Below are 12,857 nucleotides of genomic sequence, written 5' to 3'. Positions count from 1 at the left end.
CACCTATGAAAACAGATGAGCTCCTTCACAGAGGAATGAACAAAGGGCCATGGCAGAAATTTTGGGGCAGCCCTTCTAAGGAGATAGAAGAGTGGTCAGACAACCAGGAAGAGAGCTGTGATATGGGACCAAGGGAGGAGTGTGTCTAGGAGAAGAGGGTGGTCAGCCGTGTCAAAAGCTGTAGAGAGGTCAAGGAAAACAAGGCCTGAGATGAGAGTATCTGATTTAGCAGTTAGGAGCTCATTGGTGGCTTTTGAGAGAATAACTTTAGGAGAGGTTTGGGTCATGGTGGAGGAGAAGCAAATTCGTGGTGAGGTGAGGCAGGAGAGGCAGCCAGTATAGGTAAGTCTATACTAGTCCCCAGGCCTGTAGGCAGTGGCTTTTGCATTTTTGAAGTGAATCCTTTCCTTGTGAGTGAGTGAGCAGTTTTTCCTTTGCTGCTTTGCTGGGTCATCTGCATGGGCCATGGGAACTCTCCCTTTGTTGCTTGTGGGCCTGATGGGGATGATTGGTGGGGCAAGGGTCCTGTCTGGGAGCTTCAGGTGATCATTTTGGCCCTCAGTGCTAGAGGGAGGAGCCCTTTTGAGGCCAGGCATGCCTGGATCTGGCACGGTCCTCATGCATGGCCATTCTCACCTTGAATAAAGCACTTCCTTATAAAGCACAGAGGACTTAGGTTGCTCTCTCTCTCTCTCTCTCTCTCTTTTTAAGCAATTGGGGTTAAGTAACTTGCTCAAGGTTACACGGCCAGTTATTTCTGGGTGTGGTGCTAAGTGAGCCCAGATTCGATCCCCAGGTCATCCCGACACTGGGGCCAGTGCTCTTACTTGCTGAGCCACCTGGCTGCCCCCTAGGTTGCTCTCTTTGCTTGTTTGATCTTCCTAAAGCCCTTTTCATGCCCTGTTGCCCTCCTTAGAGCTGGAAGGAGTCTGAGGTCAGCCAGTTCAGCCCTTCCCAATACAGGCCTCTTCTCTCTAGCATCTTCCTTAGGCAACTTGCCCATTCTGCTTATTCGTTGGAAGGTCTTGGCATGTTGATGTTGACCTGGACTTGGTTCCCAACCAGTCATAGCTTCCCTTGTCTGAGTCCATGAAGTCTGTACTCCTTAGGCAGACATTGAAGACTTTGCTCCTGATTGTCCTGTCACAATTTCCCCTCCCCATTCCTATAGGTACCCTGCTCCAAGCAGCCTGGATTCCCTGCACCAGGCTACCTACATACAGGAGTTTGACCTGGACCCTGCAGGACCTTTTCTTCTTTAAAACATATATTTTTTTCTGTTAACAAATATTTATTTTCTCCCCTCTAACTATCTACTCTTCAAGGTGAAAAAAACAAAACAAACAAAACCTTTGTAATAAATATACAGAGTCAAGCAAAACAGTTTCTTGCATTAGCCTCGTTGGAACCTGGATCTGTAATTCTGTGCCTTGGGTCCATCAGGAGTAGGGAGCATCCTTCCTCATCAAGAGTCATCTGGCATCATGGTCAGTCCTTGTGTGTTGATCAGAGCTCTCAAGTCTTTCAGAATGGTTTGTCTTTACAGCGTTGTTATTGTTGTATAAGTTGTCCTCTTGGATTTGCTCATTTAACTCAGTAGTATTTCATACAAGTCTTTCCAGGTTTCTTGGAAACAGTCCTTTTCAGCATTTCTTCTTAATATTCCATTTCATTTATCAAATCAAATCAACAAGCACTATTTTTTAAAAATACATATTTCCACATTAGAAATGTGAAAGAAGAATAAGAACAAAAGGAAAGCATGAGAAAGACAAAAAAAGAGTAAATAACATGCTTTGATCTGCATTCAGACTCCATAGTTCTTTCTCTGGATGTGGACAGCATTGTTCATTATGAATCTTTTGGAATTGTCTCAGATCATTGCCTTTCTGAGAAGAGCTAAGTCTATCAAAGTTGGTCATTGTATAATGTTGCTGTTACTGTGGACAGTCTTCTCCTGCTTCTGTTCATTCAGCATCACTTCATATAAATCTTTTTAGGTTTTTCTAAAGTCCACCTGCTCATCATTTCTTTTTTAAAATAAATAAATTTATTTATTTTTAGTTTACAATATTCAGTTCCACAAGTTTTTGAGTTCCAAATTTTCTCCCTCTCTTCCCTCTCCCTTCTCCCCCCTCCCCAAGACAGCTTGCAATCTTATATAGGTTCTACGTATACATTCACATTTAACATATTTTCACATTAGTCATGTTGCAAAGAAGAATTAGAACTAGTAGAATGAACTATGAGAAAGAATAAATAAAACAAAAAAAGAGAGAGAGCAAATGGTATGCTTTGATCTACATTCAGACTCCATAATTCTTTCTCTGGATGTGGATAGCATTTTCCATCATGAGTCTTTTGGAATTGTCTTAGAACCTTACATTGCTGAGAAGAGCCAAGTCAATCAAAGTCATCACATAATGTGGTTGTAACTGTGTATGATGTTCTCCTGCTTCTGCTCTCCTCACTCAGCATCAATTCATATAAGTCTTTTCAGATTTTTCTGAAATCCTCCTACTCATCATTTCTTACAGTGAAAAAAATCCACCTGAAAGAGAACCCAAAATGAAAACTCCCAGAAATATTATATCCAAATTCCAGAGTTCCCAGGTTAAAGAGAAAAATACTTCAAGCAGCCAGAAAGAAACAATTCAAATATTGTGTATCCACAATCAGGATCACACAAGATTTAGCATTTTCCACATTAAAGAAGTGGAAGGCTTGGAATACGATATCCTGGAAGGCAAAGGAACTAGGATTACAACCAAGAATAACCTATCCGGCAAAACTGAGTGTAATCATTCAGGGAGAAAAAATGGATATTTCATAAAATAGAGTATTTTCAAACATTCCTGATGAAAAGACTAGAGCTGAATAGAAAATTTGACATTCAAACACAAGACTCAAGAGAATCATAAAATGGTAAGCATGAAAGAATAATCATAAGGGTCTCAATAAAACTAAACTTTTTACATTTCTATGTAGGAAGATGATACATGTAAGTCCTAAGAACTTTCTTGGTATTAGGGCAGTTAAAAGGAGTTTACATAGACAGAGAACATGGATGTGAGTCAATTATGTTGGAATTATTTCCCTCCCCTCCCCCAGAAAAAAAATGGAGGGGTGAGAAAGAGGGATGACCTGGGAGAAGGGAGAGGATGGGGAAAACTTTCGCATATAAAGAGGTGTGGAAGAGAACTTCTACAGTGGAGGGGAAAATGGGATGGTGGTGGCAGGCAACGCTCAAACCTCAATCTCATTGGAATTGATTCAAAAAGGGGAAAAGAATATGTATGTACACACACACACACACACACACACACACACTCTTGCTCAATTGTATATAGAAATGTAACTTAACAAATAGGGAAATAGGAAGGGAAGGAGATAAGGAAGAGGAGGGGGAATGATGAAGGAGAGGACAAATTAAGGAAGGCAGTGGTTAGAAGCAAAATAGACTTTTGAGGAAGGACAGGATAAAAAGAAGAAAATGTGGAGGGAAAAACACAGTGATTGTAACTGTGAATGTGAATGGGATGGACTCACCCATAAAATGGAAGCAGATAGAAACCAGAAACCAACACAACAATATGTTGTTTTTATGAGGAACTCTTGAAACAGAAAGACTCACATTGAATTAAAATAAAGGACTGGAGCAGAAACTAATATGCCTTAGCTAAACAAAAAAAAAAAGGCAGGGGTAGCAGTCATGAACTCAGACAAAGCAAAAATAACCTAATTATAAGGGATAATCAGGGGAACTGTTGTTAGCTGTTCAGTTGTTTTCAGGTGTGTCTGATTCTTTGTGACCCCATTTAGGGTTTTCTTGGGAAAGATACTGGAGTGGTTTGTCATTTCTTTCTCTAGCTCATTTTACAATTAGGGAAACTACATTTTGTTAAAAGTTACCATAGACCAGTGCTTCTTATACTGTGGGTTGTGACCCACAGTTTAAGAAGTGTTTGAAGGGGTCAGGAGGGGAAAATGTTTAAGAAGCCCTGCCATAGACAATGAAGTAATATTAACATTTTTATGGCAAGGTTCTCTGATAAAAGCCTCATTTTTCAAATACATACTGAATATAAAATTGAGTCAGATTTATAAAAGAATCAGTCCCCAATTGATAGTCAAAGGATATAAACAGGCAGTTTTCAGAAGAAATCAAAGCTATCTATAGTCTATGAAAAAATACTTTAAATCACTATTGGTTAGAGAAATGCAAATTAAAATGATTCTGAGGTACTCTCTTCCCCCCCCCCCCCCTTCCTATCAGAAGTGATCAATGCTGGAGGGGATGAGACAGAAATAGATACACTAATGAATTGTTGGTGGAGCAGTGAAACTGGTCCAACCGTTCTGGAGAACGATTTGGAACTAGACCCAAAAACTGTCAGACTGTGTATCCCTCTCCACCCAGCAGTACCAGTACTAGGACTATACCCCAGAAAGGTCAAAAAAGGGAAAAAGACCTATATGGAAAAAATATTTATAGCAGCTTTTTTTGTGGTGACAAAGAATTGGAAATTGAGGGATGCTCATCAGTTGGGGAATGGCTGAATAAGTCGTGGCATATGATTGTGTTGGAGTACTATTGTGCTTTAAGAAATGATGAGGGGGGTGGTTTCAGAAAAACATGGCAAGACCATATGAACTGATGCAAAGTAAAGTGAGAAGAACCAGGAGATCATTGTGCATAGTAACAGCAGTGTTGTAATGATGATCAACTACTAAAGCTTGGCTACTCTGATCCATACAATGATCCAAGACAATGCCAAAGGACTCATGATGAAAAAAATGCTGTCTACCTTCAGAGAAAGAACTGTTGAACTTTGAGTGCAAATTTGAAACATAATTTTCTCACTTTCTTTACTTGTCTTTTAAAAAAATATGGCTGATATGGAAATGTTTTGCATGATTTCACGTGTATAATTGATGTCATATTGATTGCCTTCCCAGTGGGAGGGAGGAAGAGATTTTGGAATTCAAAGTTTAAAAAGAAAAGAATATTTAAAATAAATAATTTTCAAAAAGATTTTTAGAAACACTGGAGAGGGGCATAAGTCATCTCACTTTTTTTAATGGTGCCAATTTTAAATAGATTTTATTTTCTAGGACAAGAATTACATTTCCACTAGTTTACAAAACTGATAAAGTTCAATGTTTTTCACTTCTCTCCCTCTGCACACATTCAAGTACTCAGAATGCCCAAATTTACACAGTTGTTTAAAAGTTATTTGTAAGCTGCTACTGCCATGGCTATAAATTGGAGTCCTTCACTTTTGAAAAGCATGTCTGGAATGCTCTTTCTTCTGGTTCATGTAGTCTACCTCTTCAGGGGTGGGTCTGGAAGAAGCACCTTCAAATGGGGCTGCTCCACCCCGGGGAATCCACCAGGCATGTCTCCTGGCATGCCCCCTGCACTCTGGCACAGCTTAGTAATGATGGGGTTGCAGACCTTCTGCAATTCTTTCTGCTGATGCTCAAATGCTTCATTCTCAGCATTCTGGTTTTTATCCAGCCAGTTGATTATTTCATTACATTTGTCAAGGATCTTCTGTTTGTCTTTATCACCAGTTTTGCCTTGGGATTTCTCATCCTTTAAGGTTGCCTTCATGTCGAAAGCATAAAATTCAAGAGAATTCTTGGAAGATACTTTGTCTCTCTGCTTCTCATCTTCAGCTTCCTGGACCATATGCTCAGTGTCTTCTTTGTTTGGATGACCTTTGTCATTGGTGATGGTGATCTTGTTCTTGCCTGTGCTCTTATCTGCAGCAGAAACATTGAGGATGCCCCCTGGGGACTGGGGGGGGGATTCCTGTGAGCTCGAACATGCCAAGCTAGTTATCTGCGTAGGTGTTAAAAGTCAGTGTCTACTTGCTGGGGATAGTGGTACTGTGTTTGATCAGAACTGTCAGAACTCCAGCGGCACTTTCAGGTCCAGGGAAAGAAGAGTGACGTCCAACAGCAGTAAGGCCTGCAAATTCTCATTTGTCTCCAGACAGGATAGCAGCTTGGACAGCTTTATCAGGATTGATGCTCTTGCTGAGTTTGCCACTGAGAAATCTTTTTTTTTTTTTTAGTCCAGTAAGTTTATTTTTGAAAATCCACACAGAAATGTTGAACCATTTCATGCATCTTCAGCAGCTGGAGCATCTCCACCCTTGGTGTTCTGTGCTTGGAAACCAGCTTAATCAGACCTTTACTAAGCAGTTCCTGGAGAGCTGCTCGGGCTAGAGAACCCCAGATCTTCAGTCTCTCTGAGACTACTGCAGGGGTGATAAGTTTATAGTTGGGGACCTCCTTGCAGAGTTTGTTATATGTTGCTTTGTCAAATAGAACCAGATTGTTGAGCTTGTCTCGAACTTTTCCCTTGGACCACTTCTTCTTAGCCTTGCCCCCAGACTTGTTCATGGGATCTTTGTCCTTCTTGGCCGACTTGCCGGCATCTTTCTTCTTCTTATCGTCCTTGGGAGGCATGGTGAGGCTTCAGGTACTGCTGCAGCTGCTGCCTCTGAGCTAAGATGTCGGACAAAAAGCACCACTGAGAAGTCTTGCAGAAGTTTCTGGGGGCGGCTAGGTGGCGCAGTGAATAGAGCACCGGCACTGGAGTCAGGAGGACCTGAGTTTAAATCCGGCCTCAGACACTTAACACAAAACTAGCCATGTGACCTTGGGCAAGTCACTTAACTCCAATTGCCCTACCTTATCCCCTCCAAAAAGCAAAAAAAAAAAAGTTTCTGGATGGGGGGATCCAAGTGGAATGGATCCACCAAGATGTCATGAGTCTGTGATTTATCTAGCTTGGCATCTCTTATGGCCTTTTTCACAGAGTCCAGTGTACCACAGAAGAGGTCAGCATTCAGCTCTTCAAAATGGGCCCCAGTGATAGAGTAGAGAAGTCATTGCCTTTCTAAAGGGTCTCAATTTCAATACTGTTCTGGGCATTGGAAGAGAGGATGTGCTTTGTATGTTCACAAGCGGAGCACAGATGGTGGACAGCCCTCTTGTTCTCACTGATGTTCTTGGGTTTTCATCTGAACTCAGCAATGAACTGATTGACCATGCCGTTGTCGAAGTCCTCCCCACCCAAGCAGGTGTCCCCAGCTGTGGGCTTGCCTTCAAAGATGCCATCTGTAGTAGTAAAAATGGAGACATCAAAAGTCAAAGACCACCAACCTTTTTGTCCAAGCCATAAGCAGTAGCCGCATCAGTCGGCTCATTGATGATTCAGAGTAGGTTGAGCCCAGTGAAGTTTCCAGCATCAAATCTCCTGCTGTTGTTGAAGAAAAGATAGAGAAATATAGACTGGACAGAAGTTCAGTTAGGTTCCCTGGGAGCGAGTGCCTGGGTTGAATGATCAGACCTGGAGAGAAAAGTCATATGTGACTTGATGTCCATGTAGAAGAAGGTCTTCAGAGGAGTACCCCAAGTTTCTCTGCTTAATTCTGTCCTTTTTAACATTTTTTTGATCAGTGATTTGGATAAAGGCATAGATGACATTTTTTTTTGTTTGCCCTGTTTAAAACAAAATTTTTCGATGTCTTTAGCTTTATGTCACATTCATTTCAGATATATTCCCTGGCAATCCTCTCCCCCCTCCGCCCTCCACTGGACCCTTATAACAGAGATTGTAGCTGTTAGATGGTATATATAGCATTCCACCCTTAGTTCCCCACCTCCTCAGTGAAAGGGGGAGGTGCATTTAAAAAAAAACAGTTTTATTGGTGTCTTTTCTTTACATCTCCCAGATTTTACCCTTATATCCCTTATATTCTTTTCCCTTCAAGGTAGTCACTTATTATAATAAAGAATTAAATAGAGTAAAAATAAATTCAGCAAAAACAGATGAAATATCGTGGGAAAATAATTTTATATGCAGTGTTCTATACCCACAGGCCTCCTGCCTCTGAAAAGTAACTCGGGGAAGTGTCTTCACATCTCTTAGGGACCAAGCTTGTTCTTTATACTTTTGAAATATTTAGTTTCAGTTATTTGGTGGTTCTTTCCATTTACTTTGTTGCAGTCACTGTGTATGTTGTATTCCTGTCTCTGCTTACTTCATATTGCATCTGTTCATGTGAACGTCTTTCTAGAGTTCTCTGTGTTCATTATATTTGTCATTTGTTATAGTACAGTAAGATTCCATTACATTCTAGTATCCCATTTGTTTAGTTAATCTCCACTTGACGGGCATTGACTTTTTCCAGTTTTTTGCTACCAAAAAGTGTTGCTAAAAATATCTTGGTATGCATAGCCTTTTTGTCAGTTACTTCCTTGGGGTATATGCCAACAGTGGGATCTTTGGTCAAGGGATACGGGTGATACGGTTACTTTCTCTGCATAACTACAAATAGCTTTCCTGGAAAGTTGTATTAAGTGACTGCTCCACCGACAACGCATTAGTCTGCCTGACCATCCACCTCCTGTTTAGCATCGACCATTTCCATTTTTTGTTCACTTTGTCTACTTGTTGGGCAGGGAGAGAAATCCTGAAAACTTGATTTGCGTTTTCCTTATTGCTAGTGATTCTGAGTGTTCTTTCCTATGGTTCCTAATAGTTAGTTGGTCAACCAGCATTTATTAAGCACCTGTTTTGTTTCAGGCTTTGTTCTAAGTGCTAGGCCGGGACACAAAGAAAGGTAAAAGGTGGTTTCTGCCTGACCCCGAAAGCTCTGCACAAAGGAACTGTCCACAGGCTAAGTAGCAGATGATCAGCAGAGGGAAGGGCCTAGCATTAACGGGGACCAGGAAAAGCCTCTTGGAAAGGGAGGGGTTTTAGCTGGGACTTGAGAGAAGCCAGGAGCTGAGAATGAAGATGGAGAAGTTCCAGGCATCGGGGACAACCAGGGAAAATGCACTGATGATTCTCTTTTAGACCTATTCCTGTTCTTGGGTCACTTCTCTGTTGGAGACTGGCTTTTGGTTGTGTCTATTTCTATCAGTTGTCTATATATCTTTTTTTTTAGATTTTTCTTTTTGCTCTTTGGAGGGGGGAAGGTAGGGCACTTGGGGTTAAGTGACTTGCTGAAGGTCACACGGCTAGGTTTTTTTTTTTGTGTGTGTTATGTGTCTGAGTCTGAATTTGAACTCAGGTCCTCCTGACTCCAGGGCCGATGCTCTGTTCACTGCGCCACCTAGCTGCCCCTTTTGTCTTTATATCTTTGACCATTAAGCACTTATGAGAGATACTTGATAGAAATATTTTTTTCCCAGTTTGACTGCTTCTCTCCGTATCATTGATGCATAAATTTTGTTTCTGCAAAAGTTTTCCAATTTCCATATAATCAAAATTGTTTTATCTTTTATAACTGCTTCTCTCTTGTTATCTAAGAATACATCTCTTACCTATTGCTGTGAAAAGTTTATAATCTGCTTAATCTTTTTATGATAATCTTTGATATTCAGTTCGTGTATTCTTTTTGAATTTATTGTGTGAGGTGGTATATTCAGCAAAAACAGATGAAATATCATGGGAAAATAATTTTATATTTATATTTATAATTTATTGGTCTAAGGCTAGGTAGTTGATTGTAGTGTGTGTGCTTTGGCTAGGCATCTCTATCTGGCCCTCAGGGTTGGGGACGGTAATTGGGGTTGGAGGATATTTTTCTCGGTTGGCCTGAGAGCCCACTAGCTCTGCTCCCTCCATTATCAGGTGCTAAGCCCTAGCATTTCAGTTCTGTTTGATCACTCACTATAGGTTGACTTTTACAGAGGGATGGTTACTTCAGAACAAATATTCCTCAACATTTCCCAGAGCATACTTTCCTCTCTCCCACTTTAGCCTCTGGGGCTGTGCCCTTTTAACTTAGCTCTTAGTTCCTTCTTGGTATCGACTCCACCAAATTGGTGTCCAGATGTAGAAAGATGATCAGATGCACCCTTAGTCTCAGGTGTAGCTCCTAAAGGTCAGTCCTTGCTCCCTTGCCCCACTGGATACAAAGCCTGGCATGGACACTGTCTTCTTTCTAGGGTCTGGTCCTTCAGATACTCACAAGGCTAGAGATTCCCCTTCTTCCAGCTCAGATTGAAAGGCTGAGGCCTATTTCTTGGGGTCCCATAGCCTCAAAGCAGGGGAAGGCCTTAGTTACTTACTCCCTTACTGTCAGGAGGCCCGGCTAGGCTGAGAGGCTCTTTTGAAAGGCTGGAGATCCTCCCCTTTCTCCCAGGGTCTTTACATCTTTACAGAATGTCTGTAGGTGCCCTAGGCCCCGCAGAGTGCATCATGATACTCAGGGAGTGCTTCCCCCCTCCCCCTTCCTGTATTTGGAGGGGTTGTGTCAGTCAGGCATGCTGATGGGCTTTGCACTTGTCTAGACTTCTACTGCACTAGGTTTCTGAGAATCAGACACTGGGTTATTGAGTTTTGTTTCTGATTATTCCCTGTCTACTCTTTTTCTGTTTTTTGTTTAAACCAGTACCAAGTAGTTTTGCTGCTTTCTAATACAGCTGCCTTTTTTCATTGTTCTAGCTCTCATGTTTCCCCAGGTGAATATTGTTATTATTTCATCTAGTTCTCTAAAGGATCTCTTTGGTAGTTTGATTGGCAGAGCATTACAGGGAGGTCTGCTCACTGGATGGTGGTCCTGGATCCCAGGACTGGACCAGAAACACTTTTGCACATTTAACTTTCTTTTCTTTTCTTTTTTTTTTTTTTTAAAGCAATTGAGGTTAAGTAACTTGCCTGAGGTTACACAGCCAGTTATTTTGTGTGGGTGTTAAGTATCTGAGGTGGAACTGATCTGGGTCCTCCTGACTCCCAGGCCAGTGCTTTTACTCACTGTTCCACCTAGCCACCCTGCACATTTAACTTTCAAGTGTTACATTTTACTGGGCCACAAAGGGAGATTTTGACAGTTTTTTTCCAGTGTTGGACTTTCTTAGTGCTCTGAGCTATGGACAGAGGAAGAGGCATTATTTATTAGTGGTTTTACTTGGCAGCTCTGGTTTCATAGCTATGTGGAAGGTGCCTAGCCAGGAGGCTATGAATGAACAGAACATCATCCTCACGAGCCCGGAGCTGTTGGACTAGGGAGAAGATGGTGGCCTTGCAGTGAGGGCCTGGGGTAAAAACCTGCCAGCTCTGGATCCTTCAGCATGCCATGTAGCTGCTAGGCCTTAGTTTCCCCCTCTTCAGGATGGAAGCATCAGAACTTGCACTAATTGCATCACAGGATTGTCAGGGGGACAGGGCTGTTCATTTTAATGACCAAAACAATCAACAAAGAGGGTTTTCTGCCCACATCCTGAGACCAGTTGCCTTCCTGGGCCCCAGTCTTTGTTATTAAGGACAGGTGTCCATTGTTCTTCCTTGGATCTCTCTGAGTCCTGGTCCAACCAATGCAACACATGCCCCACTGCAGGTTACCTGTCTGGTTCAGTTTAGTTCAATTCAGCAAATGTTGCTTAAATACCTACTGTATGCGTGCGTGGTTCTGTGCTTGACTTGAATGATACAGGGACAAAAATGAGCCAACTTCTGACTTCAGGGAACTTCCTTCAGGGCAGGCATTGGGATGTGGGCATGGTCCATTTTGATACTGGTGCAGGACGGTAGTACTCTCATTCTTCCCAGCAGAGTATGGTGATAAGACCTCTGTGCCGGTGTTTCTCCAACAGGATGTTACATCTGGAGGAGCCAGCCCCTTGATCTTCCGGAAGCTCAGCAATCCTGACCTGTTCTCCTCAAGCGGAAAAGCCAAGCTTCATAGGCAGCTGAGTCAGGACGATGGCAGACTCCGGGGCCGGGGGAGCCTGGCCACGGCCCTGTCTCTGTCAGGTGAGTCCTGCGGCTGGGGCGAGAGTCCCCTGATGCATTTCCCTGAAGTCCACGGGTCATTCTGAAATCAACTGACCAGTCACCAAGCCTTTATTAAGCACCTGCTATGTGCGGATCTGTGCTAAAGAACATTGGCCAAACAAGGAAAAAGCTCCCTACTCCCAGGGAGCTCCTACTGTGGGGAGATGATATCTCAATTGCCAGGTGTGAACCAGTTAGCTAACAGAACTGGAAAATTTTAGAGGGAGAGACTCCTGCGGAGCTGCCAACGGGCTCCTGCAGAGAAGCCTGCTGGGGAGAGCTTCTAGAATATGTCAGGGTTTGCAAAGTGCTTTTATAAGGACCCTTTCCTTTGATCCTCACAAATGAGGGAGAGGGGTGCTCTTGATCCCACTCTACAGATAAGGAAACTGAGGCAGAGCGAATCTTCTGTGTGAGGCCAGACCCCAAGCCCAGGGCTCCCTCTTCTCTGCCACCTGGCTGTCTCTGAATTCAGAGTTCTCTTTAGCCTCAGCTGCAGGTGGGCAGACTGAGGACCCCTGGTACCTGGGCCAGGTCAGGAACCTCAGCTGAGTACAGGGTCTCCTGGGGAGGGCAGGGAGCCCTGGGGGAGCTCTCTGGCCAGGTGAGCCTGAGGACCTGGCTCAGCATGCCAGCTGTTCCCCCAGATGGGTCTGTGGCCTTGGGCCCACCACTCCCTTCTCTTTACCTGTCAGGTGGGCTTGGGGAGGGAGGGAAGGTGTGCTCTTGTGGGCCAGCCACTTGGTTTTCAGAGTTGTTTCCAGATGGTACTGTCAGTCAGCATGCATTCATTACATGCCTATTATGATCCTGGCACTGTGCTGGGCACTGGGGATTCAGAGACAAAAAGCGGGTAGTCCCTGAACTCGGGGAGCTTACATTCTCTTGTTGGGGAAGACTCTGCATATACACACATCATTCCACAAGCATTATTTAAGTGCCACTGTGTGCTAGGTACTGTTCTAGGCAACGGAGATACATGCACAGAATGAGTTTGTCCAAGATAAACCCAGGGTAACAAGGCTGGTGCTATGTTTGTTTGTGTCATTGCAAC

General features: G+C 43.0%; 2 protein-coding genes and 1 pseudogene across 2 annotated transcripts in view; 2 read left to right on the top strand and 1 right to left on the bottom strand.

The window, feature by feature from the left end:
• LOC138165029 (nuclear autoantigenic sperm protein-like) overlaps positions 1-12,857 on the top strand; it is a 570,370-nt gene that overhangs the window by 316,595 nt on the left and 240,918 nt on the right. The gene's annotated exons all lie outside the window — the stretch shown is intronic.
• The window catches only part of LOC138165022 (microtubule-associated serine/threonine-protein kinase 2-like), a 201,101-nt gene that overhangs the window by 44,756 nt on the left and 143,488 nt on the right, over positions 1-12,857 (top strand). The window contains exon 2 of the mRNA XM_069093081.1: positions 11,623-11,782. Coding sequence (XP_068949182.1) covers positions 11,623-11,782 — 160 coding nt within the window. The remainder of the gene's footprint in view (positions 1-11,622; positions 11,783-12,857) is intronic.
• LOC138164845 (small ribosomal subunit protein eS25 pseudogene) lies at positions 6,122-6,543 on the bottom strand (annotated as a pseudogene).

Source organism: Petaurus breviceps, unplaced genomic scaffold (genome assembly GCF_028583685.1).
Source record: "Petaurus breviceps papuanus isolate PSGF00001 unplaced genomic scaffold, PetGlider_PUasm1.0 207, whole genome shotgun sequence".
NCBI classification, from domain to species: Eukaryota; Metazoa; Chordata; class Mammalia; order Diprotodontia; family Petauridae; genus Petaurus; species Petaurus breviceps.
Note: the sequence above shows the minus strand (reverse complement) of the source record. Positions and strands in the feature narration are given on the sequence as shown.